The sequence below is a fragment of the Ambystoma mexicanum genome, chromosome 5p (genome assembly GCF_040938575.1).
Source record: "Ambystoma mexicanum isolate Mex_15411 chromosome 5p, UKY_AmexF1_1, whole genome shotgun sequence".
NCBI classification, from domain to species: domain Eukaryota; kingdom Metazoa; phylum Chordata; class Amphibia; order Caudata; family Ambystomatidae; genus Ambystoma; species Ambystoma mexicanum.
In genome coordinates, this window is record NC_090930.1 from 590,049,193 (window position 1) to 590,076,572 (window position 27,380).

At 42.4% G+C, this 27,380-nt stretch overlaps 1 protein-coding gene across 4 annotated transcripts in view; it reads right to left on the bottom strand.

Annotated features, from left to right (window-relative positions):
* The window catches only part of DIAPH2 (diaphanous related formin 2), a 5,141,990-nt gene that overhangs the window by 4,659,534 nt on the left and 455,076 nt on the right, over positions 1-27,380 (bottom strand). For all 4 annotated transcript variants that reach the window (XM_069612994.1, XM_069612992.1, XM_069612991.1 and 1 more), the window contains one exon: positions 16,388-16,564. In XM_069612994.1, the coding sequence (XP_069469095.1) occupies positions 16,388-16,564 (177 nt within the window). The remainder of the gene's footprint in view (positions 1-16,387; positions 16,565-27,380) is intronic.

Consider the following 27,380-nt stretch of genomic DNA (forward strand, 5'->3'; position numbering starts at 1 on the left):
CTGGTAAAGCCTCCAAAAAAGGCATCGAGTGCATCGAAAAAATCGGCATCGACGTTGAGCTTGGCGCTGATGGCTTCGACACAGACCTCGAGGGCGGTCTTCCGAGTGTGTCCATCGACAGCCTCGGCGTCAATGACTTCCTCGAAGGTGGAGCCTCAAGAGAGTCCCGCAACAGACATGGCGCCAATGGCGTCAACGTCTTCTTAGAAGACCTCACAGGCTCTACCGGTCTCGAGAGCGTCGAGGACCGGGACCTGGAGCGGGCATGGCTAGAGTGATCCACCTTGTCTGACTGGGACCCCGAATGTTCCTGGTGATCGCGCCGACCGCCCGAGCCTGAAGGTGTGCGAAAGTTGGCCCTAGCACGTTCCTTGCCGGCTTCTCTCGAAGGCACGGATGGAACGGAGCCCTGTGACTCGAAAATCACCAACATTTCCTTACAAAATGCGTCCCATTCTGCAGGAGAGGAATGCTTGGTAGGACAAGCTACCTGCCGTTTGGCGGAGTCCTCGGTCGAGGACGGGGAAGGCGACCGGTGACGGCGCTACTGCGGGTGCCTCGAAGAGGCAGAGGAATGGCGGGAACCACTCCCGGACCGAGATCCCCTGCACTTACGCCGAGGATGCGGAGAGTCGCCCCTCGAATTGTCGGTCGAAAGCCCAGTGGATTTCGACTTTCGGGGCTTGGAAACCCTACCTACTGACAGCTTCTTCTTTCGCTCCTGCAAGGCCTTTGATGTCAAAGACTGGCCTTTGTCACAGTCATCGGTGGCGTGGTTCTTGCCCAGGCACCAGAGGCAGACGTCGTGCGGGTCCGTAAGTGACATCTTGGAACCGCAGTCCTGACACTTCTTGAATCCTGACCGCGGGGTAGAAGAAGAAGAAGCCATGATAATTTCACAAACCAAGTTCGAAGAACCGAAAGAATCAGAAGAACCAAGGCACACTGAGATCTCCAAAGCAACAACATTCGCAGAAAAAACGGACCGAGGCTACGGGGTTGTGCGTCTTACTTATAACATCCGGTGACGGAGGCCCTCAAGGGCAGCGTATCGACGTCATCGATGCAGGACGCAGACGCCAAAAATGTTCCAAAGCAACACAGCTGTGGTGATTATCTGTCAGATGTGGAATATGTCGGAGGAACCAATCCCTTCGAAACCCATTTAAAATGGAGAAAATAAAGCTACAATCATGTTCCTCGTGCAAATCATGTTTCTATAAAGATATGCTGTTTTCAATATGGTTATGTTGCTTTATCATTTGATTTTACTTTTCAAGTCAGTTTAATAAATAGGATATCATTTTAGTTATTGAATGATAGGTGTTTACAACTAGCACCTTGATTTATGATAAGAAATCAGAAAAATAATCTGGTCAAGTTCTGAATTTAAAGACTGGTCTCAAACCCCAACATGGTCACTTAACTAAAGTGAATGGTCTTGGGCAGCTAATTTCTTAGCACCCACCCTGTCCACACTTCCCGTACTAAAATATTCCAAAAGGGTCTGTCCCTAGTGTGATTAAGTTCTATGGGTATGTTATTAAAAAAAAAGTCTCATTTGCGGTTTAGCTGACTATAGTACTGCTTCATGCATGTTATTAGTGGCCATCCATATTTTGCACTACATAACGTCATTTGTTTACTGACTCACTCAAGACAATACTTGAAAATAATGACCCTCTTAACATTGCACTCTGTTCAGATACCTGCACCTTCCTGAAAAGTTCTGATCAAAATGATCTATGATTGATATTTGAAACATCCTTGTTGCTTCTAATTGGTCTCCTGTATCCATGTTTGCGAAGGTGTACTTTATGTGAGGCTGCTAATCTGAGTTCTTCCTCTATGTTGTAGTAGGTGTACCATCTTCATCTGGCTATTCTTCTATATCCTGCATTGTTACTATAGTTTGTATAGATTCCCTGTGCCTCATATTGTTAAAATGTATCATGTACTTAGTCTATAACACATATGCCCTGATTTGGGACTGATTACATTGCACTTAAACTACAACTTGTTTATCTTTTGGATTTCAGGATGGATGAATGGGGTCGGGAGTTCCCATGCATTGTTTGATTGATTTACCAGCTACTTATCAAGCTATTTTTTTGCGACTGGGATGAATGAGATGGGTGGAGGAAAAGCAACGTTTCTGGGTTCCTTAATATCTTAGGTTTGGGGAAGGGCAAATGTGGCTGTGTCCCAGGACCCACAAACCCTTAAAATGGCCCTTTCCAAGATATGTTACGCCTCAAGAATGGTTCCTCTACTGTGAGGATTGCAGCAGATTCTTGTTATCCATGCCATGCACTTGCAGACAGACTTACATGCTATACATGTCCAGGAGATCAGACACACACACTCAGGTATGGCTGTGGTGACAGGAAATGTCAATCTGCAAAGTTAAAAACTGTACAGTTTACATTGCAATTACAATCCAGGCAGAAAACTAGGTAATGGGAAGAAAATAATCGGAGGATACCTACTGTCTTTGGCTACTTGTGACTTACTGATCCTATGTTGTGTGCATTAGAAGATCATCATTTTAGTATGTACAATTTCCCCACACCTGCACATGGTCCTTCACTTGCATCCCTTGTCATTGATGTGATGCCACAGAAGCAGCAGTCATATAATTCATCAAGTTTGTGATAACACAGGCTACATGCCCTGTTGGATGAATACCCCCTCCAATTTAAATCAAAGATCTGAGAACCCACGAGTGAATGTGTACATCCACAGTGTGTGTGCCACACACCTCAGTATTTGGCCCTCTGAGATGTATGTACTGCCCTTTATTACTATAGACTGACTGGTTTAGTGAGGCCCTCAGATAAGCTCTGTCGGGATTGACAATGGCCATGTTGAATGCCTTTTTCTGCAGCATGCCATGTGGGTTTGTTTGTTTTATTCGTGTTTATATATCGCATAACAGTCCATAGGCATCGTGGCACTTGTTACAGGAACATGCTTAGTTACAGAAATATCAAGTCAACATTTGTTACATATAGTGCGCAGTTTGTATACAATAGTATTACATTGGTCAAGTGAATGTAGAAAAGGCATATAATATATGTACATATATTACATTATATTTATATTACATTTATATTACAATATACATGTTAGGACATAGTAGCAATGTTAGTTCAGGAGAGTGGTCTTGAGGTTTCTACGGAAAGCTGAGATGGAAGCTTCAGCTCTGAGGGGGACAGGGAGTGAGTTCCATAGTTTGGGCGCAATGTATGAGAAGCCAAGCCCTCCGGCTGTAGCTCTCCTGATGCATGGTATGTGTAACTGGTTGGTGTACTGAGTTCTGGTAGTGCGCGTTGAGGTGGTTCTTGATATAGCTTCAGCTAGATAAATGGGAGCTGTGTTGTTGATGCATCTGTGTGTGATAGTGAGGATTTTGAGAATAATGCGGCTTTGACCTGTAGCCAGTGTGCTGCTTGTCTGGCTTGGGATATATGGTCTCTTCTGGGGATGCTCTTAGGGCATTGTTTTGTGTGGTTTGTAATCTGTGCATGTTTTCGGAGGAGATGCCAGCCAGGAGAGCATTGCAATAATCGAGTTTGGCGCCTATTGTTGCTCTGGCTATTGCAAGGCAGTTAGGTGTGGTTAGGTAGGGTTTAATGGCATTGATAGATTTGGTGCTGTGGGCTGACTCAGAGGCTATGGCGCTAAATTGTTTGTTCATAGATAAATTTGTGTCAATGTGGACACCTAGAGTCTTGACAGATGATGATACCGTGATAGTGGAGTTATCTATGTTAAAGTTGGCGTATTGGGGACTTAGTTTTGCTACAGTGTTTTTCTGTCCAAGGATGAGGATTTCAGTATTTTCCCTGTTAAGACAGAGGCCATTGACAGCCATCCAAGCTTGGATTGTAGCATAGATATCATGTAAGGCCGAGGCATCTTGGTGGTAGGAGCCAGATAGTGGTAGGAGTACTTGAGTATCGTTGGCATAATTGGTATATGCTACACCCACTGAGTCAAGTAGGTCGAAGAGGGGTTTGGTGAAGAGGTTATAGAGGGTGGGGGCTGTACATGATCCTTGGGGAACTCCACAATTTATGGTAGTAGGGTTGGCATTTGCTATGTTCAAGAAGACCTTAATGGCTCTACCTTCAAGGAAGGACGTAACCCAAGAAGCTTCTTGTTTAGAGAACTGGGCTGCCTGAGTGAGATGGGTAGTTAGTGTTTTGTGATCTACCAGATCAAAAGCTGCTGATAGATCAAGAAAGAGGAGCAGGGCAAGTTTACCTTGGTCCATGATCTGGGAGATGTGTTTACTTAGGTCTAGTAAGGCGGATTCCGTTCCATTCCCCACATGGGAACCAGATTGCCTTTTACCCAGTATGGAGTTGGCTTCTATGTATGATTGTATCTGGTTATGAGCTGCCTTGTCCAAGATTTTCAGAAGGGACGGCACTGTCGTTATAGGCATGTAGTTGTTGGGCTGCGCTGGGTTAAGTGTTTTTTTTTTAAGGGGCACACCTAAGCTTCTTTGTGACTGTTAGGTACGGAACCTGTTTTGAATGAAGCATTAATGAAAGCAGTAATCAGAGGGGCGAGATCGTTCGCACATTCCTTGATAATTTTGGGAGGGCATATGCCTCCTTTGCAGAGTGATGGTTTGAGGTTTTTGAAGAGGGCAAGGACCTCTGATTCGGTAGTGTCTCTGAAGATGAATTGGGCGTGTTTGGTATTACTACTCTTGGCTTGTGTTAGAGGATTAGTCTTTTGGTTAGGGAGGGCTTTGCGGTGGTTGTGGATTTTCTTTTTGGAGGAGCTCTATTTTATTGAGCATTGCGGACTGGATGCTAGTGCACCAGGCCTTGTCTTTAATTATCTCATCTGAGGTAGCCGGGGTGTAACTAATTCATTAAAGATTGGGAATATCTCTTTAGCTTGCCAGTTGGCTTTGGATATCCTCTCATTGAAAGAGTTTGCTTTTGCTGCGATGATATCTTTTTTTTTTATATTGGAGAGCTATCTGTTTGAAAAGGCTCTTAATTAGGTCACTAGGGTCCACTTGCCAGTAACTGATGCTTTTGTGCGTGGAGCGTTTGGAGTTCGTCCGAGAACCACGAGGTACAGTGAAAGGATTTTTTTTCTTTCTTACTTTCAAGTGGGGCTATTGAGTTAATGGCAATGGTAAGAGTATTGTTAAAGATGGCTGATAGCACTTTGGGATCCTGACAGAATGGTGGTGCTAAGCAAGGGTAGTTGCGGTGGGGTCGGAGGTTGTCTGCGTTAAGTGTTTTTGAGCTTCTTGTTATGGCTGGTGGCGCGTGCGTGACAGCTTTGGGATTAGGGGTGGTGGGGATAAGGAATTCGATGCATGTGTGGTCTGTCCAGGGATAGGCAGTGTTTTGAGATAATGTTGGATGCACAGTTGTGATCCATGACCTAGTCAAGAGTACAGCCCTTCGAGTGAGTGGGAGTGTGTACTCCTTGAGAGAATCCTAGGTCTGCTAGTTCTTTTGCTAGGGTTGAAGCAGGTTAATCTTTCGGGTCATTATATCCTAGGTTTAGGTCTCCTAGTAAAAGGATTTTAGAAGATGTTTTGATATTGTTACTGAGTAAGTGGGAGAGGTGGTCTTGGAAGTCTGTTGGGAGTCGAGGAGGCCTATATAGGATCTGGATATTAATTGAATTGTTGGGAGAGAGCGCACGCTTGGCTGAAAGGATGTCAGCATTTCCACCCCATGTACTAGGGTCTGATAGCCTAATGGAGAGTGAATCTTTGTAGATAAGGGTGACTCCCCCCTCCAATTCTGTCAGGTCTGTCTTGTTTTAGGATGGCGTAGCCTGGAGGTAGGGCAAATGAGATAGCTGGGCATGAGGCATCATTGAGCCATGTTTCTGTGATGCTTAGTAAGTCAAGATTATGGGTGGATATTGGGTCATTCATCTCTAGGGCATGTGCAGGTAGGGAACATACGTTCAGCAGTGCACATTTGAGAGGAGGGTATTGTGCGATTTTGTGTTTTTTTATTTTGGGGTGTGGTAGTGTGTACTTATCATGGTGTGTGGTAATGTGAGTCTTAGTGCATGGTAGTGCTGAGGAAGGTTGGAAGGGCGAGGTGTCGGCGCAGTGCGGGTGCCTAATCTGGAATTTCTTGAGGTGAGAGGTGTGGGTGAGCAAGGCAGATGTCTGAGAAATGTGTGGTTTCTGAATCTGTGGAGTCTGACTGCTGGACTGGGTGGCTGAGGCTGTGTGATGTTATGGTATGGTGGGGTGTAGTGTGAGTTCAGTGCACGGCAATGAGTGTGATGTGCCATGTGTGGATGAGGAAGTATAGGGGCCGTTATTGTGAAGGCTATAACAAAGGTTATTAGAATGGCTAGGCGCAGTGTGGCAATGACAGAGAGGGTGTGTGAGTCTTTGTTGTGAGTGGAGTGTGATAAATTGGGCAGCATGATGGGGAGAGTCACTGATGTGAGTGCGTGAAGCTGGTGTATGGCAGGGGAGATCAGCATGACCATGCAGCTAGTGGAGGAGCAGGTCAGTGCGGGTAGACTGGGAGGCTGTGGATATTCTGCTCGGTTGAAGTGACAAGTATTAGCTATGTAAGCTTTACAATGTAGTGGTAGGTCACAGCTGGGTAACAGGTTTAACATTTACAACAGTGCCTAGATTCAATTTCCATAGTATGGGCAGGAAATGCTCAGAAGTGGTAGGTTATAGATTTAACCTTTACAAAAGTGCCTAGATTCGATTTCCATAGTATGGGCAGGGATGCTCAGAAGTGATAGGTCACAGATTTAACATTTACAACAGTGCCTAGATTTGATTTCCATGGTATGGGCAGGAAATGCTCAGAAGTGGTAGGTCACAGATTTAACATTTACAACAGTGCCTAGAATCGATTTCCATAGTATGGGCAGGAAATGCTCAGAAGTGGTAGGTCACAGGTTTAACATTTACGACAGTGCCTAAGATCGATTTTCATAGTGTAAGGAAGAAATGCTAGGTACATTTGGACACATTTGTATGTGGCTGATGCTAATATGGGGGTAGTCAATTACAATGTGTACCTGATCACTTGAGGGTGGAGACAACTAGTGAGGGCTACATTGGAGTCTACCAGTATTGTTATATTATGACGGGTAGTTGGAGAAGGCAGAGGGTCGAAGTCCATCAAGATAACAGTTTAAAAAAGCGAAAACTTTCCAGGGTTGGATCTGGACTAGCTATTGTGATTGTAGAACCACGGCAGGGGGTGGCGTCACGGCGTGGAGTAGTTTATCAGGTAGAATAAGTGTTATCAGAGTATATAGGCTGTGCAGCTTGGAATAGGGTTCTGGGGAGCTGCAGGTGTGCAGCGCTGTAATATAAGGTTCAAGGTTCAGTTTAGTATTAGCTCTCTGGCCACCAGGTGCCAGATAGGTCGGGGGTGGATCGCAAATGATGAGGCAGTAATAGACAGCTTCGCTCTCTTACCATGTGCAAACAGGCAGCATGGGTGGCCCCTTGGCTGCGCAGGCAAATGACAGGCAAAGACAGGGTTGCAGCTGAGTTGCAATCCTTAGATAGGATCCTTTGATGTGGATCCGGCTAAAGCCTTCCGGTGCCGGGCGCTCTGGGAAGTAGCATCTTGCCTCTTACTTGCACTGGTCTCATCATCTTGCCTCTTACTCTTCCTCCTCAGATTCCTCCAGATAGATAAATAATATGGGCCAAAGCATTCCTCCGTGTGGCAACATGTGCAAGTGTGACTGTGAATTTTACACATGGTGTTAGAACACATGCACTCAGATAACATTTGCATAGTAGCACACTAAGGGCCTCATCACGAGTTGGGCGGTATCCGGGCTGTTAGCGCCTACCAGTTTGGCCGTATTACCGCCGGATCACGGGTTGGGTGTTAACTATAAATCCTGATTCCCCATTGGATCCATTGCACCCAATTGGGAATCTTTGGCACTAATATTGTGCACTAATACAGCCGGCGGCAATACAGAGCGCTAAATGGGATTTTCACCTGCAGAAAAAAGCTGGTGGCAAAACAGTCCATTTAGCGCCCAACTCGTGATAGGGCCAGCCCTTAAATGCAACGGTAATACTGTTACCACGCATTTAAGGACTACCGCCCAACTCGTGATGAGGCCCTAAGTGTTTGTGTATTTAACTAAGTGGGGTACTGGGTGTCTCTTTCTAGTATATTGGGCACTGTAACAGGATTAGGAGATCTCTCAAGAGAGGATGAGTAACCCCATCAACTTGGGGCAGACAGCCTACCATGGGGTTTCCCAGAGCAAGTCCTCCCCACAGGTGGGGTTATCGAGCTGGGAGGGCCTGCGTCTTTTGCCCCTTCCACATTTGCCTGGTTGAATTTATCAAGTCCACTTCCTCTTGCTCTGTCCCTGGTGAGCACAATGCTTCCAGTCTTCCATCTTTTCGCTGGTAGGACCACCTGTACAAGGATGCCTAGCAATGGAGTCAGCAGCTGAATGGAGAGAGAGAGAAGCAGGCGGGATGCTGAAGAACACAGTGTGTCACACCGGCAATGCAGATGCTCAAATGAAATGGGACGCTAACTCTAGAAATTAAAGTTTACAGTTGAACACCATTTCCACACATTGGTGAACCTGCAAATGAAAGGTGGTGGAGCTTATAAGTGCTTCTGTGACTGTAACCCAGCAGTTGATATCATGAACCAGCAAACATGGGAAGCCAATGGAAAGAAGAGGGAGATGATAAAAAGGGGCACTGTGACCAGGGACGTGCAGATTACTTGGGTGAGGTCAAGGGAGGAGGACGACCAAAAGACCAGGCAGAGGAATGCTGATGCAGCACGGCATGGAGGAGAATTGTCAGGAGTATGTGCAAGGTGAGGTATGTGTTGCTGAGAAAAGTGGTACTTGAGTGTTTGTGCAAATTTAAAGAAAGTAAGAGAGTACAAGTTTGATTGAAAAGGGTGGAACAGAGTGAAATAAAGCATCCTGTGAGAGAAGGTGTAGGTGGAGTGTAGAGAAAGGCAGTATTAGTAGAGTGAGAGGAGTGGAGGAGTGGAGAGTAGTGAGAGGAGAGAAAATGCCAATGAAACCGGGCTAAGTGGAAGGAACTTTACCCAGCCATTAAGATCACTGTGATTTCTGGGAGGCCTCTGGATTTTACATACACATTGACAGAGGGTGACATTTGTAAAAGGGAAGACCATCACAATAAACAAGACAGATTTTAGATATTAATTCTTGGTGTTTTGGGATGCCTGGGATACAGAGGTGTGAGAGAAAGAGAGGCAAAGACCTTTGTGAGCCGCTTTGCATAGATCTTAATAAAAATCCTTGAACATTCTGCGTGAGTTGGTGTGTTCTTGAGGCTATCAGTTAGAGCACTGAGAGCTAAATTGTCTTTTTATTCTATATGGATTCGAAGCCACGAAGGAACTGTGAACTGAAATGCGAGTTTCTAACAGTTGTCACATGTGGCTGTGTGCTTTTGGTACAGAAAGCATGTTGATGATACATTTCATACACAGATTAACACGCTCTACATAAAGTAGAGGAATGGAAATAGGACCCAAGAGGGTGGATATGAAATAGGTACATATGATCGCGCACATAAGTACATTTCAATAGATGTATTATGAACGGGTAAAGGACTTTACCATTTCAAGAGGCGATGGGGATCGCGCTCAAGGGGCAGGAGGTCTACAACAGCATTTCCCATAGCCAGTCTTGCCCAGTTGACAGGGCCCGAGTCTCTGGCATCTGTTCAGATAATTGCTAATTTTTTATTTTATTTTTTTATTATTTATTTGTTTGGTTAATACAATCAACCTTTCAAATTTTCCACATACAAGAGAAAACAAAGCAAATTGTATTTCATGATTATTTACCAGCAAATTTGTACAAAAACAGCAATTTCAGTGAATGAATTTAACAGTCTGGGCTACTCAATTGGTATTCTTTTTGATGTTCAGTAGGATTTGACTGCAGCTTATTGTGATCATTAGGAAATACAGCATCCAGAAATTGTATAGTGGCTATCTTTATGACTAGCTTGGGTGATGAAAAGATGAATTGCCACAGATCTTTGTATATATACCTATTTTGTTCTTCCAGATAATTTTTGAAGTATAGCTTACGAGTCGCTGCCAGTTGAGAGCAGTACACTATACAATGTTCCAAAGTCGCTTTCTGGTCTAGAACTTTACAAAATCGGCAGTAATTTTCAGCCTTCGGGATTAAATTTCTGCGAGACAAAACATCTCGAGTTGGCCACAAATTTAAACGAAAGCGAAGCAGCTTGTGACTTATATTGTGAAGCATGGAAATTTGACCAAATAATCAGCCATGACACTGTGACGCTTGTGACCAAATAAATTCCGTTTGAAATCTTTGTAAGTTACGCATTTATTTTGTTTAGTACACCAATCATGCTGTTGAATTTTCTTTTTTGCGCTGCCTTCATTTGATAATAGAAGCTCCAGCGAGATTGATGCATCAGCTAATACATTTAGAGTTAACTTACACCATTGTTGGGAGAACAATCGATCTCTGCTTAATAGATGGACAGCCACTTGACCCAAGATATCCGGACGATCAAGAGAGAGAAGACATTTTCGAAGAAATGCACAGTATTTCCAAGTAACATACGAAAAAATAGAAAGAGAGCCCAGTTCAAACCTAATCAACGGCAACGGTGTACTTGCCGGAACATGTAGTACTTGCTTCCAGAAAGATGATTCCAATCTATCCCACCAAATTTCTTTTTTGGGGGCCTGGGCCTCTGACCCATAAGTTAAGATTGGAAGGACTTTCTGCACATAGAAAGTTACCACATGTTTTGTTGTGAATTTGCCAAATTTGCCCATTAATAATTTAGCCTGGGCAACTAAAGTCTGAAGTTTGCCCTTAATTTCCATATCTTGACTGGGGTTTGCAGGAGTGTCGGTGATCAAAATCCCCAAATATTTGTATATGGAAACCTTGACAAGGGCCAAATTATGCAATTTCCATGTGAAAGGTTTGACTTTTACTCCTGTGTGCCATTTGCAAACCATTATTTGTGTTTTATTCATGTTTATATTTAGGTGGTTTGCATCCACATACGATTCGAGACCATTTAAGAGATTTTGTAAACCACTTTGAGTTTTTGAGATGAGAATCAAATCGTCTGCATAAAGAAGATATTGGATTTTGGTCAAACCCATACTCGGAGAGCCACTACTTATCTGCTTAAGAGCAATGCCCAAATCAAAAATAAAGCTATTAAATATAGAGGAGGGCAAAATGCACCCCTGTTTCAATCCTCTGTGTGTTTTGAATTTAGCCGATAGATCGCCCCCCAAAGCAAGTCTGACCTGCATGGTAGTATTTGTGTGTAGGAGAACTGTTAGTGATGTCAGCGAAGAGGGGCAATTATGTTTAATTAATTTTGAGAATAAAAGAGATCTGTCGACTGAGTCAAAAGCGACTTTAAAGTCAACAAAGGCTAAAAATAAAGTCTGTTTCTGAACAGTATGCTCAGAAAGAAGTGTATTTAGAGTGAAAATATTGGGGATAGTGCCTACTTGTGCCACAAAGCCTGATTGAAAAGGATCATTAAGTCCAGCCTGCATAGTCCATTTTTGAAACTCTCTTAAAATTATACGTGAGAAGATCTTACCGGGAGCGTCCAATAATGCTATGGGTCTGTAATATGTAGGATCTTTCCTGTTCCCTTTCTTGAAAATGGGAATGATTATTGAGTGAGTCCAGGAGGGGGGGGAGCGTTTGCGTGTTAATAATGGTAGAAAAGATTTGAAATAGTATTTTGGACCAGATGTCTGGATGATCTTTGAACATTCTGTTAGATAAACCATCAGGTCCGCATGCACCAGATCGACTGGACTTCTTGATAAACAGGCGAATATCATCCAAATCAAAATTTAGATGAAACTTCGTCGTGAACTTGTCGGATGATGGTGCAGAACCCCCTTTTGGAATACTATATAAAATTGAGAAATGGGAGATCCAGTCCGCCTCAGTGACTTCGTTGGCCTGTATTATAGCCTGGGGCCCATTTGTGGCTTGATTGAGCAGGGACCAGGTATTAGCAATATTCAGACTTTGAATGGTAGCCAATAACAGTTGGCTGTCAAGATGGTATAATGTGGCACGCCTGGATTTAATCCAGTTTCTATAACTGGTTTTGATTTTTGATAACTGACTGAAACGAATACTATGAGGTAATTTCATAGCTTCTCTTTTTTGAAGTCTGAATAATATCTTTTGATTTCTGACTTCAGAGTTGAAGTTATGAAGAGAGGGAAGTCGAGTCTTAGGTTTGGATACAGTGCTCACCAAAGGAGGTCGAAAGGCTTGAATCATGTCAGAATAGCAGATGTTAGAATTTGCCACATTCACTTGGATTTTGTTACCTTCATGATTCAATTGTGTGTAAAAGCGGGCTAAAGCTTTGTCCGTCCATCTTACTTAATTACCTGCATTATTGGTGATCAATTGAGAATGTTGATATTTATCTCTCTGCAAGTTTGGGACACCACTGAACAAAAATTTGGCCGTCAGTTGATTATGGTCACTCACATCAGATTGTACAATTTCAAAGTCTATTACATCAGAGAAACAACTGAGATTCATGTACATATAATCTATGATGGAGGAAGACTTCCCTCTATGCCATGTTGAACCCGGAGGGATATCGGATTTGAACGCACCATTGAGTCTATAAAGATTGTGATATTTTACAAATTGTAACCATTTCTTAATTCGAATTTGGGAGTTTAAGGTTTTCCCACCTATACAATCTAGATTTAGGTCACCAGCAATCAAAATTTTGTATACTGTGTTGTCCATATAAACCAGACTGATCATATCGCTCAACATTTCCAGAAAGCATTCGTCCGTTATCCCCGCCGGATTCCAGTATACATTAATAATGGCAAACGAGGTAGCATCCAATTTTAACCGTGACATTTGAATAAAGGGATTAGGTGAAGACCAAAAAGTAAGACTGGTATTGATGTTCGCTTCAATGGCTGTTAAAAGACCACCATAAGGTCTGCCACAAGAACTCTTGCTAGCAGTATTAATTAAAACATCATGTGTGTCCCAAATTGGCACACTAGTTAGCCAAGTTTCCTGTAACATAATCTCATCTCATGAGATGAGAAAAGCCCCTGGAGTTCCAACTTAAAAGTGTGAATTCACTTGTTGTCAAAGCTTGGTCTAGTTACTGCTGGTGTTCAGAACCTATAAAAGCTCTGGATTCTTTAGGCCCATACGAATGGCTTTCATATGTAGCATGTTTCGACTGACTAAGAGAATGTTGTTGGTGGGCAACCTGCGGATTAGGGTTGGATTCAGAGTGTACTTCGAAGCCAAGGTCAAACAGGTCCTTTCTTGCTAACCATATTGCGTTTTGGATTACACGAGATTGCATCCAAAGTCTCACAACATGTAAGTTCGAATTGTCAAAGAAATCTACCAATGTTAAATCGTCCGAACTGATATCCTCAAGTGCCGCTATGTCTGCAAAGATATTCAAAATGGAGTTTCTGTTCAAAACAAACTGCTTATATGGCAACGGACGACATTTTAACACTAGACAGAAATTAGCTAAACGTTTTGGAGTAAGATGAGTAGTAGTGAATTTGTTATTGGGAGCCAAAGAAACCGAGTGACTTGCGATAACTTTTTTATCACTAGTTAAAGGGTTACTCGCAGGTTGACGATCTTGTTCAACCACGGGCTTTGCCTGTTTAGTCTGAATTAGTTGAGTTACGGGAGAGGACTCATGTTTGCGGAAGCCCTGATCTGACATATAGGCATCAATAGCCCGTCTAAGTTCCAAACGATGGAGCTCTGATGAAGAACTACTGACTTTAAAGGATGAGGGATTCAGGGTGATATCTCTTTCATTTGGTGGAATAAAATTTGATGATTTAGGGTCATTAATTACGGTCACCAGAGCATCCAATGGGGCATAAGGCGGCACGATAGGCACACTTTTAAGATTTTTAGTCAGGGAGATAGTCGAGGTGCGCAACAAGGCCAATTGTTGATATTTTTTTGATACTGCTGAGGAAGCAATTAAGGTATTTTTTTTCGGCAAGTGAATCTGACGAATACAATTTTTAGTTTTGGATGTGTGGTCTTGATGGATAGTGGTTTGGTTTTTCGTTTTTTTTTGTTTTTATTATTTTTGACTCCGCCCTCCTAGGAGTAACCCCCTTGCCAGCACCTGTCTGCGCTTTATCTGTAAATATTTCATAGGGAGCATTGGTAGTTGACGAGATGCCAAAGTCAGACTGAGTAGTGGCTAGACCTTGTGCAAAAGCACTTGGACGGACCGCGGCACTGTGAATTATGCCTTCAATGTATGGAACGGCTGTGTATGCACAAGGTGTGCTGTGCTCAGTGAGATGACTCACCAAAGTTTGCAATGGGCCAGAAGTTTGTGTACCAAAAGAAGCTTTCAATACTACAAGTGGATCACTTGATTCACATACTATCTTTGCATTAGCATATTTTGAAAATAGGGTAGGGGCATGCTCCTGCCATTCCAGGATTTTGTCTAATTTTTGAGTATGTTCAGTGGACTTGTTTGTCCACACATCAAATAGTTTGATTAATGTTTGGAGTGAAGTGTGCATGGCAGCTAATGTTAAGGTGACCAAGCTTCTGTTTGTCATTTCTGGGTCCACCTTACATGATAGAATTGGAGATTGTGGACGTTGTCGAGGGATGGGAGCAAGATAAGAAGCATCAATGGCGGAGCAGTTCGACTCACAATTTGAGAACATAATAGGAGATTCAGAAAGACGATGAGAAACATCCACATGGAGTAATTGGGAAGAAAGATCAGCATCACTCAAATTTAGATTTGCGGTGACATTTTTTGCCGTAGCAATGGGAGTTTGAGCCCCTACTGGTTGAGTAGGAGCAGAGGAAGGTATATTGTGTAATAATATGCTATCAGAAAGGGAAACATGTTGAACTGACCCAGGCAAAAAGGGTGTTACTGGTTTGACGACTATTGGTGCATCTTTAGTATCATTACGCAAAACAGGATGCACATTCATTTCAACAAAGGATTGATCATGAACCATATGAACAATAGAAGACGGTTTTGGGAGGTTTAAAACTGGCCACTTTGCGGATCCTTTGTAAAATTGTCGAATATCCTGCAAAGGAGGCCCGAGAGGCGCAGCTTTGCGACCCTTGCGCGTTCTGCTTGCTATTGGCGTTGAGCACAAAGTCAATGCTGGTTGTTGTACAGTTAATGCTATGGAATTTCGTGTGCATGAGTTGCGTGCCAATTGTGATTTTGGGGGCAAGCCCATTGTTATTGACGGCAGTCGTGACTGCATAATAGAAGAGCTGGTCAATAAATACTATGAATTTGGTTGAAAATGCAATAAAACTGTCAAGAAAAGTCAACTAATCACTTTTAGTAGTTATTAAAATCCTCCGAGTGGTGCGGCACTTACCAGAGCACCTCAGCACCCAACAGCCGCACAACAGCACAGCTAGCAAGGGTGGCTGGCAGTGCACTTTAGCACTGGGGCAAGTCACGTGATGGGTCACGTGATGGGTCACGTGCCGAGTGGAAAGCCTGCCTCCAACAAACAGCGTTCACTCCCCTGCAAGAGCCCCTTGTCAGCTCGCAATGCAGGATTAGGTAAATGAGCAAAAACGAAAGTTCTTCTCCACAGCAAGGACTTTTTAAAATGATGAAACACTTTGCTAATATAGCTCAGCTGAAATTGGAGACTAGACCAGAAAGGTATCCAGTGATGTTTTCGAACGGAAATTACCACAAATCAACGAATCTAACTAATACAAAATACCGAAAAAACACTGAATTCTTTTTTTTAAAACATGGGGTGGGGTAAGGGAGTAAACGGGTGTGGAGGGTTTTGTGGTGGGGTTATAGACAGAGATACAAGGGGCTTTATAAAAAAAAAAAAGAAACCGTATTCTTTCAGTATTTAAGATTCATTAAAAATGTTTTAGATACAAAATGGGTTTTTTTAAAAAAACAAAACAAAAATCACAGATCCAAGCAAAATGTTTTACTGGAAACTCACCTCTCTGCGGAGTGTAAAACAGTAGCTACTTTCGTACATTGTAAATACACATGCAACAAAGCCATGCAAACCTTCCCGAGGTCATTTTCTCTGTAAATCCGGCATCCCTCAGAGAAAAATGCTTCATGTGGCCTAGTATTATGAGAACGCCATTTGACTGATCACTGGATTTTAAAATGTGTGACGCAAGACATGCGTTTCTAATTACGTCGCCATTACCTCCCCAGTTCACATGTTGAGGACACTCGTTCGAGGGAAATATCTCCAATGGAGACGCTTTGTAACGTGGCAGTCAGTTGACTGCAAGTAAAATGCCCTGGCTTGACTCTTACCATCATTTTTTCAAAAAGGTCCATAATTTCCTTTTCTGACAAGTCCTTGTAGCGTTCATCGTATAGTGGTTGTGGTACTGGAAAGTCAGCTGCAGATGCTGGAGAATCAACAGCGTGCTGAATAAGGGGCTTCTCCTTTTTGCCCGTCACTTTCCTTAAACTCGTTATTCGGCCACGCTGCATATGGAGAAAAAAAAACAAAAGCCATGTCAATCACACAGTTCATCACCTACCATGTAATACCATAACTAGTTTCAAGGGCGTTAAAAAAGGGCATACAGAATCATGCGTATTGCACCCGAATCCCATATGGTTCTCTTCAAATGAATTGGTGAATTATCAGGTGAGATGCAAATAGGTTGTTTGCACGGTGATCGTTCTATATGTCATGTAGTGATGCATGCATTTCTGAAGGGACATTGAATTTTATAGGGCGTATCTAAGGACAAATAATGATTGCAAGAAAAAGTGACTTCCACTTATTTTACGCACAGAATCAGAACAAAATAACAGACTGTCACATTAACTTTACATCAAGCAATAGCATTTAAAGCATCAGCTTCATATGTGATGAAGTTGGCTTAAAAAAGCCTCAAGGAATCATTTCTCATTATATCAAATAATGGCGGTGGTAAAATAACAGCATCCACTTTAACACCTCCGAATATTTATTAATTTGAATCAAGACACTCTTGTCTCAAGTGACACTTCAAGATGGTATAATTAGCAAGACCAGCAACGGAATTTTGCATTTGCGCTAAATCCTTTCCAACACCAAGAAAGTGCCTCTAAAAAGCATGTTATAGAACTGAAAATATAACAGATTGGCTACAGGGAAAGACAGACAATAAGACCCAAAACTAGCAGTTAGACTGCTCTCAACCAGGGCACTGATGGGTAATTAAAAGTGCACCAAATACATCACGTTGATTAATGAAATAGGAGACAATTGGGCTCATTACGGGTCCGGTGGTAACCGTGCCGGTACTACCAGCAGGTTGCCGCTGGACCCGTAAATATTTACCAGCGCCTGACTTCCCGGTGTCACCGAGGGATTACAACCCTGGCGGCACGGAAAGTCAGGCGCCAGTAAAATGTTGGTCCGCATTCCCATAGAGTACCTACCACAGGACTCTGGCAGTGGGGACCACAGAAGCACCGGCACTGTTGTAGAGGAGCAGATTAATGCCTCTTCAGGATGTCCCACCCCCATCCTTCCTGTATGCTGGAAGCCAGAGATCGTGACATGCGCAACACCAGTGATCAGGCCTATTCCACAGAGAGCCTTCAAGAAAAGTTATCCAGTGAGAAAACCTTATATTATGTATCCCCGTAGAGATGACAACCTCTTGGAGGAGATCCCCAGAGGAATATGAAGATGAGAGAAAGAGCAGTTGTGACATCACAAGAAGCAAGTATGATGCATTGAGAAGAGTGGCTGAAGAAAAGGATGTATAGACTTTATGGACTCTGATGGCTAAATAAAGAATCGAGTAGACTTTCATATGCGGAATAAATATTGCACGTGTGAAGAGCACTGAAGAAAATGCAAGCCATTTTATAACTGAACAGATGGAGCAACTCAAGTAGACCAAATGATCTTAATGCTAGCTCTACCTAGTGACTAGACTGTGGGCGGGTCCGCCATTATATAAAATTCTGGACATCAGTGTCACATATTTAGTAAGCTTAGACCCATGAAGAAAGAAGGATCGGAAAGGCTGTGTCGCAGCAACATGAAGCTAAGAGCATGGAAAGGCCTGGAAGAGCTGTCTGGCCTGGTGTCAAAGGACGAAGTAGCCAAGAACTGGTTATCTACACTTGAAGAACAGGGAACGTGAGTCGCTGAATCAGCCCTTGTTAAGTTGCAAAGAAAGAACGCCATGAGTGGCAAGTTCATTAATTAAAGGCAATGAAATGAGGATACATGGTCAAGTCCACCCACTGACACCTGCGGTGCCAGTTTACATGCTTCTAGTGAGCCGAATGCTCCAGAAGGACACAAACATGCCAACCAAATGTAGAGGGACATATAAGAAAGGGCCTTATAGTTTGAGAGCCAATGATATACTGTGTACTTAATACCTGATAAAGATGATTGCACTAGGGATGGGCCTAAGTTGTCCACCTGACTGTAGAGACCCAATCACAACCTGACCCTAGATAGAAAGTATACTTAGATGTGTCCTTTTTAGCATATCACAAGCCCCCATAGATTTTTCTGGTTTGCCACATAATATGACGTCACGCATGATGAGGTTTTACTATATAAATGTGTTTTTTATATAAAATGTTTGAACGAACACAAGCGAACATCCGTTGATGTCTGTTGTAACTCTGTGTTTTAGACAATTGATAATAAAACAGTTGGGAAAGACTTTTTGCCAACTTCCGGAGTCGATCTTATTATTTGGTGTAAGAGTTATTCTGCATCCCATCCATGCATAATGTGTTACCGATTTAAGGACCACCCCAGATTCACTGTTGCTAACAGTGCCATGATGCTTCTGTGACGGTTGACCTACCATGGCCGCTGTGCCTGGCAGGGTCAGACCTGCTGGGCACGATGGCTCCGGCAGGCAGACGTGTAGTATACTGGTCCGGAAACAATAGTGCTAGTAAGCTTACTGGCACTGTTGTTTCCCGGATACTTGTAATGAGCCCCAATGACACCATTGTATGATGTTTCCTGTTGCTTGAAGGTTCACAACATACAGATCAATATGAAATCCTTTTAATCAAATGTTATGCTAGAACATATCCAAACTCTTACTCCTACTAAGTAATCTTAAGCTGAATCTGTAATCACTCGCTGGCCCCGGCGTAACATGCGCCGTGCTAGCATATCTTAAAGGTCAATATCTGTCGGTAATACATAGGGTCACTTCTGTCCCCCTTCTTCAACATCAGAATTTCCACCAATCTCTTAGTGGAAGGGGGCATAGGTCCCTCTGACGTATCAGTGGTCATTGAAAAGGCTAAACGTCGAAAAGGATAAATGTATAGGAAACTGTATTTGATGGACTTTAAAAGGCATATTTGTAACAGATGGAATGAGATGTATGCGTGATATAAGAACAATATCTGAGATAAATCTGTTACACAGGCCTCTATGATATGTCTTTGTAGATGCATAATTGTACACCTTGTTCCAGTGCAGCGTCCCTGTGATGGCATAAGATTGCATAATAGCAGAAGTACAGCACCTACTTTAAGTATTAGCTTGAAAGGAGGCATTCGCCTTACAGCTTTTCACTCTTTGGAGACTGAAACATTGAGCCGTCAATAACTGCTCATTGACATTGGAACTGCTGTGCCGTGGGTGAAGAGAAGTGGGGTGAAAAGAAGAAACTTAAAATTATTCTGAATGTTCGCGATAGTGGATGGTGGTGGTGACTGCATAGAATGTGCTCATTCAGTTTGTTAAAATGATATCTGTTATTTAAGTGGGAGGGCACACAGAGTTGCACTTTGCCCTTTGGACAGCAGGAGGAAACTTAACAATTATAAATTGTGTCAGCTGAGTACAGAAACATACCTATGTGCTTTAGGTATGTGATCAAGCAGTTTGCTAACCGCGAAACACGTCGTTGCCTGTTTTTCTCTGTCCACGAAATACTCAAATAAACTACTTTTGTTGTGGAACTTGTGGTGAATTATTCATTGCAGACTCTCACTCTGCGATCTGGAGAGTGCTATCCATAAGTGTACCTCAGTATGCGCTCTTTTCACATATATTTGCTTAAAACTCATGACATCAATAGGTAGATTTAATAAACTTAAGTTACAATGCTCTTAACAACACAACAGGTTTTAATGGTGCTGTAAGGCTTTTGATATTTGGATCAACCCAGCTCAGTCCTTTATCCTATTGGATGGTGGGAATGAACAGCATCTCTATCATATTACTCATAATACACCAAGATAATATGGGAATGAAGGGCAAATAAGAGCACCACTACTAAAGCTAAAAGTGTGTTAAATACACGAGGGGCAATCCTGGAAACAACCGCAAGAAAGACCCAGATAGCCAAACACAATGGCGAGACCAGTAGGAATTCTATAGTAGAGGTACTTACGAAGATAGGCAATAAGCGAGCCAGTGGGGACAGCTCGATTGAGATATATAGTAGTCTGGCACACGAGGGTAGGAAGCAGGCACGAGCAAAACAGTACAGCCCTAGATTGACACCAATAGTTAAACAAGTGGGGGAAGTGGACATCATCTGTGCCACTGTGACAGAAACGTTTAAGGTGAGTTTACTGAATACACGATCCTTGAATAAAAATGTACACATCATTTTTTATTTAATTTTAGAGAAAAATCTAGACCTAATGTGCATTACAGAAACCTGGCTAAAAGATCCCATTGGTCCCGTCTGTGAAAATGCAGTTCCAGAAGGGTACATTATGATGTACAACAAAAACAGGGATGGCAGGTCTGGTGGAGGAGTAGCAGTTATAGCTAGAGACACCATACAGCTATTTAAAGCTAATTTTACCTGTAGCGGCTGCGAGACCTTACATCTGAAACTCACCCGCACACCCAATGACTGCCTAAATATCATTGTCGTTTATAGGCCCCCCCTCGTTAGTCTCTGAGTTTGACAATGAGCTCAGCGCTCAGCTAATTAACCTCACATCTTCCAATACCACTACCTTGTTAGTAGGAGATATAAATAGATGGAGAGGGAATATGGCAAGGAAGCAATATCCATGGAAAAAGGCAATGAAGAATATAGGCTTCCTAGTTATCAACAATGAACCTACAACCCCTCAAGGGAATCAGCTAGACTGGGTTCTCACCCAGAATCTGAAGACTTAGAAGGTTATAACTGAACCTTCCATCTGGTCAGACCATTTCCTGGTCACTTTTGAGATATTGCTAAATAACCCAACTAAACAAACCAAGAACCCTCATATTAAGGTGGCAACTGGAATTTTTTAAAACTTGGGTCCAGAGCAACTGAAACCTTGCCTATCTAGGATTCTAGAGTCATTTCAAGATAAAGATAGTTGTGAGAACATGCTACAGAAATACTCTCAACACATGCAGGATGTGGTGGAACAAATTGCTACATTGAAAATGAAACTAGTGAGAAAAAAAACAATAATAATTGAAAATGGTATAATGAGGATATTAACAAACAAAATTGGAAAAGCAAGCCAAGGAAAGAATATGGCGACAAAAACGTACCATGGTAAATATAGATAATTGGAAATGCCTAAATCAAAGGTATAGGAAAGGAGTCCAAGAAGCCAAGGAGAACTATTACAACAAGGTAATAGCAGCAACTCCAAATGCCACCAGCAACATTTTTGAGATACTTAAGGGCATAGAAAAACCAATGACGCTCACACCCCTGTTTACTCCCACTAAGAAAGATTGTGCGGTTGTACAAAAGGCATTTGCAGCCAAGATCCAGAAAGCTAGAAACAACATCATTTTAGCCAGAGAAGCTGCAGACATGACAGTACACTTAGCAGACACTCCTAAACTGGAAGAAAGACAGCTTTAGCTCTGCTCCTATTTCAGAAGAACTATGCTCAGTACCACATTGTGTGTAGAGAATATCCTGCTAACGAAAATCATTTTAGACAAAAAAGAACTATTTTCACCAGTTCTAACCAGGATAATTAACGCATAGTTCAACGAGGCTACAGTACCAAGGGAGATTAACGATATGACAATAACACCACTGGTGTCAAAGACTGGCCTGGATCCAAAAGATAAAATAGCAACTAACCAACTTCAAAAGAATGTGGAACTTTTAGGAGTGCTACACGAACAGCGATCAGGCTTTCGAGCAGCCCATAGTACCGAAACTGCCATGTTAGATTTACAGAACACTGGATGTGTTTGAACACCACCAAGACCGAACAAATGATTTTTGGAACACGACAGGCCAGATCTAAACTTGGTGAGGAATATAAAACGTTTACTATTAAAGAGGCGAAGATCCCAGTAATGACTCAAGTTAAAACACTCGGGATGATGGTCGAAGCCTCTGTTGGGTTAGAGGTTCAGGTTAAAATAAAAGAACACTGACAAAGACTGTAATACTTGCCAGAGCGGCAGGAACTTCTGCACCACCTATTTCGGAGTGCTCTCAGCAAGTACTTAGAATAGTTACACGCCCTGCTACAGGTCTTTACCTGTTTAGCACAAGGCTTTACACACTACAAACTGGCCCTGATGAAGGAGATTAATCTCCGAAATGCATTGGCATATTGAGTCTGTTTCTTAAGAATGTGTTGGCCGCTTCCTCACTAACAATTTATTAGTGATTAAAACTTTTTTTTGAATTTGTGCATATAAACTATCCATTTCAAAACAAAGCACAGTCTCCTTTTTTTGAGGATTTGTACCCATTTGGATACTTTATTTATACAACTCATAACCATAGATTCAAGCTTATTTAAATTTTTTTAAACTCAATATCCAGGGTTGGGAATAACAGAGAGCGACTGTGTGGCTAGGTTTTTTACCCAGTCTTCTGCTTTACATGTATTTTTGAGTCAGGGTGTCTCCAGACTCGTCACAGTAAGCTCCTGAACATTTGATTACTCAAATTAAGAACCAACAAACAATTCTTTATTCCATTTATTTAATACAGAGTGAACATTACGAAGTTGTGCCCGCTTATTTTGGCTTTGATCTGCTGTGACATCACATTCATTGAACGCATCCATTTGGTTGACCTTAAGGAGCAAGTGTCGACCCCCATGTTTGAATCCACGATCTCGAGTACCGAAGCGTGAAGTGCAAGTGTTCGCGAAACCGTGTGCATGGCGTAGTAGGCCCAGTGCTTAGAATGGTTATGCGAAGGAGTGTTCTGTTTACATAACTGGCATGCCCAGCAGTGATCTCTGGCATGATCCCTCAGAAGACCGTTATTACACACCCTGTCTCATTCCAGGGGAGTTTGGAGTTGCACCTTCGACGAAACTTAGTGTGTTCTCTTCTAACATTCTTTGTTCGACTCGTCTCGATGTCAATCCCAGCGATCCGAGTGCAATGGTGTGGCTGTTTTTCTCTCCACTATGAATCTTGCTGCCTACTGGTGGTAGTAAAAAAACAACCTGAGGAGTCAACCAATGAGGTATTATGGCTACCTGTGCACACAGGATAGGGATAGTTTGACAGGAACACCCCCAATGATGCCACTTTTTTTCGACTTCGAAAAAAACAACTGTTATACTTTGGGCCAACCACTAGATGTCAGATTAAGCTGATTCACAAACTCCAGAAAGTTATTTACGAAGGCATTTTTCATTTTACACAATGCATTTTCAATCTTCCTGTATTAAAGTAACAAAGGACACCATAAATGACGTTTCAAACTTGCTTTACTATGGCTTACAGCTCTTGCTCTCTTTCGGCTAGAGGTGGCTCCAGATCAAGTGCTAAAATGGCCCTAGGGTGCTGGTCAGAAGGGGGTGTGGTGTTAAAATAGACATATTAGTCAGATGCCATGCTAGAACATTTAAAGCTAATTCCCCTAAATTGTATATATGGAACATCATTCAGTGTCGAGATGGCACCTGTATTGTTTCCATTGAAGGTCTTTCTAGTTCTGTGAACTAGTCCATATAGATTGCCTCACTTTCCATTCCAAATATATAGGGCCTCATTACGACCCAGCGTTAAGGGGTTAACGGCGCCATAAAAGGTGTCGGCGCCGTTAAACCCTTAACGCCTAATTACGAGGTCCCTTTGCGGGTTGTACTTTAACGCCTGCTTTTAGCAGGCATTAAAAAACAAACCCGCAAAGGGACTTTGGAGGTAATTACGGCACCGTAATTTACGGTGCCGTAATTACCGCCTTCGCCATTCCCATTGAGCGCTATGGGCCAAAAATGGGAATGGGGAAGGGGCAATGGTGAATGGGGAATTACCGCCCCGCCAACCTTGGAATGGGGCGGTAATTCCGCCATTCACCATGGCGGAATCCGGCATCGACCATGGTGCTAATAGCACCATGGTCGAGCGCCTGGGTCGTAATGAGGCCCATAGTCTAAAACAGTGGTCTTCAAACTTTTTTATACCGAGTCCTCAACTTGAGTAAAAAAGTTGTTGTAGTCGAGCAAACCCTTGAGGAAAAACGTTGTTGCTGCCCCTCCCCCAGATGCCATATCCTCTTATTTTTACAACAAAAAGCAGTCACAGTACTCCCTTTTGGAAGAGGCTTGCACCCTTCATGACATCATTTGCCCCCCTCTTTATAAGAATAAATAGGTGCACAATAACAAGACACCGCGATAGGGTGACTGCTGTGCTATCTGGAGACTACCTTTTAGAGCAAAGCTTTATAACCCATTCTGATAAGGATGTGTACATGGAGACCACAATCAACAAGGGAAGATATTTTACTTTCAAGACACTTTAAAGATATATGTTATTAATATTTTGAATCTGGCTAAAAGATGCAGGAGGATGGTTTAAGTGTAGTGTTTGAAGTGTGGAAGTTGAAATTTGACTGTGGAAGCGAGTGGGATGGTGGAGTAAGTGCAGATGTGTGCTTGAAAAAAAATATTTGTGCAAGTATTTGGTTGTACACGTTTTTGTAGTAATATGCGTCTTCCACATTAGCTAATGTTAGTTGAAGATCGGTCCACAGAGGTCTGTATAGTGCGTTTGTGTCTTACGTTTTTTTTTTCTTTAATTTCTTAAGTCAGTCAGATGGGAATTGCCTTGCAATTTGCACCCACCAAGTAGAAATTCCACTCTGAATCAATATTGGGGTTAGTGAATAATGATTTTTGCTTTTTTGTATATGTTACAACATACTTATTCAAAAAATTAGAATGGCTGTAACTCAGGCCCATGTTGAATAAACCATTCTTTTAGGAGGGCTGTGTCTTAAGAAATGATGACATGCACAACCATCCTTACCCTGAGACCAACCTTAAATTCTTCATAGGACTGAATAACCCAACGACCCCAATTAGTTGATTCATGTTGCAGCCATTTTGTTCGTACATACAAAGCATATGGCTGTCGGAAAGAATAGGTTAAACTTCTTTTGAAATGCTTCATTTGATGGCCTGCAGTTTGTTTGCGCACTTTTAATTGGTTTCAATTCAACCACTTTTTTTCTCCCCATCACCTTCCCCCTACCTGCCCCACGCCCCAACCTTCTCAAAACCCTCCAATTTCCGCTGCCTTTACATTGAATTTCATATGTTTTTATTAGTGCAACTTAACCATAACGTCCCTTTAACAAAGTGTTTTGATTGAATTTCATAGGTTTTTATTAGAGACACTTAACCATAATGTCCCTTTAACAAAGTTGTTTCAGTGAATTTCATGGGTTTTGACCAGTGCATGCGATTTTCCTACAACTTACTAATATCATACTTAACCAATATAGCAATATTTGTGTCCAATTTACAAAGTGTCACCTTAAAACTCTGCTATTTTCCACCTTCTACCATCATTTGTAAATCTTCTATATCCTTTTTGAAAATATTTCAACTGATTTTGCATCTGTAGACGTCTATGAATATCTGATTTCATTGCGGACCTTCCAGACAGTGCCACCTAACCATACGCTGGCGCCTGGCATGATGCCGTGTCCGAGAACTCATCTGCACTTCACGATAAGATCTGTGCTTTCTGGACAGCTTGGAACTGCATTTTCTACTGATCTAGGAACTTTCAACTTCAAAATTTCCCTTGTACAGCTCCTACACCTATTCATGCGCATTATCCATTAACAATCTAGCACACAGTACATACTTGGATTTTTTTTATAGCAAAACTGCTATTTATCTTAAAAATGGCATCAGCTAATGCCATCCCTCCTCCCCAAGAGCCACCACCACCACCAGCTGGAGGACCTTCAAAACAAAAAAAGTGCAGTACTTCCTAGGCAATGAAGAGAACCAAGAAGATGTGGTAGAGGAAGTGCCTACCTCTAGCACCCAGAGAGAATCATGGGTGTGGCAGTTCCTTACCACTGTTGGATATGTACCAAAGGCTAAAGCTACCAAAGTAAAATGCACTGAATGCAACTTTGTTTTCAGTCGCGGGATCACTGGACAGTAATCCTACGGGACCACCTCCATGTGCTGCCACACCAAATCCAATGACTGCAATGCTCTCAGAAAGGTTGCTTGTTTTAGCAAGTAGGAGGCTGTCTTCCTCCACCTCATCTTCCTCAACCAATACAGTAACCACACAGCCTACTTCTGTGGGACACAAAATCCCACCATCTACCTTGCAAGCAACAAAAGAGGCTCTTGATGAATTTTTTCAATGTCAACAGTCTTCTGTACATAATACAACAAATCATTCTGCAGAGGGAAGCACTTTCAAAGTGATTTTGAAGCTGTAATCCAGGAGCATGAGAAACACTGCCCCCTACCTTAGAAAGAACACACACGCAACATTTTACCCTGTCCACCTGTCCCTCCATATTAGTGTTTGGTGCCTCTTCCCTAATTTCCCTCCCCACCTTTCATCCTAAGTTCTCCTGCCAAAAATAAATATACATCTGAAAACAACAAAAGAAATATTCCTTGAGGAACCACCGTTCACAGTTAAAGAATGGAACTAAAAAAAAAACGTATATACTCCATCTATTTTACATTTTTCAGTAGCGTACATAGACTCAATAAGATTTTCCAACATTTCCATTTGCATTTTGTGTTATGCTAATGGGAATATTGTGGCGTTCATCCCCTGCCCAGGGACTGGAACGGTGGATACTGGCCCAGCGTCCAAGTTATCAGCCCAAGCGAAGCAAGGGTGGGTAACAAGGTCTCTGGACCATTATTCCCCCATTGTAGCCCCTGTAATGCGGGATGAAGGCCATTAGCACACTAGGTTCCCAAAGCGGGAACCAGGGGTGCTAAAAAAGTATTTTTCGTCATACACCGGGATGCCTCCTTTTATTTTCATGTCTTTTGGCAAAAAGTACCTAGATGGCAAAACTTTGTAATTTACTAATAAATGCCATGAGTTGTATGTACGTATGTATATAATATC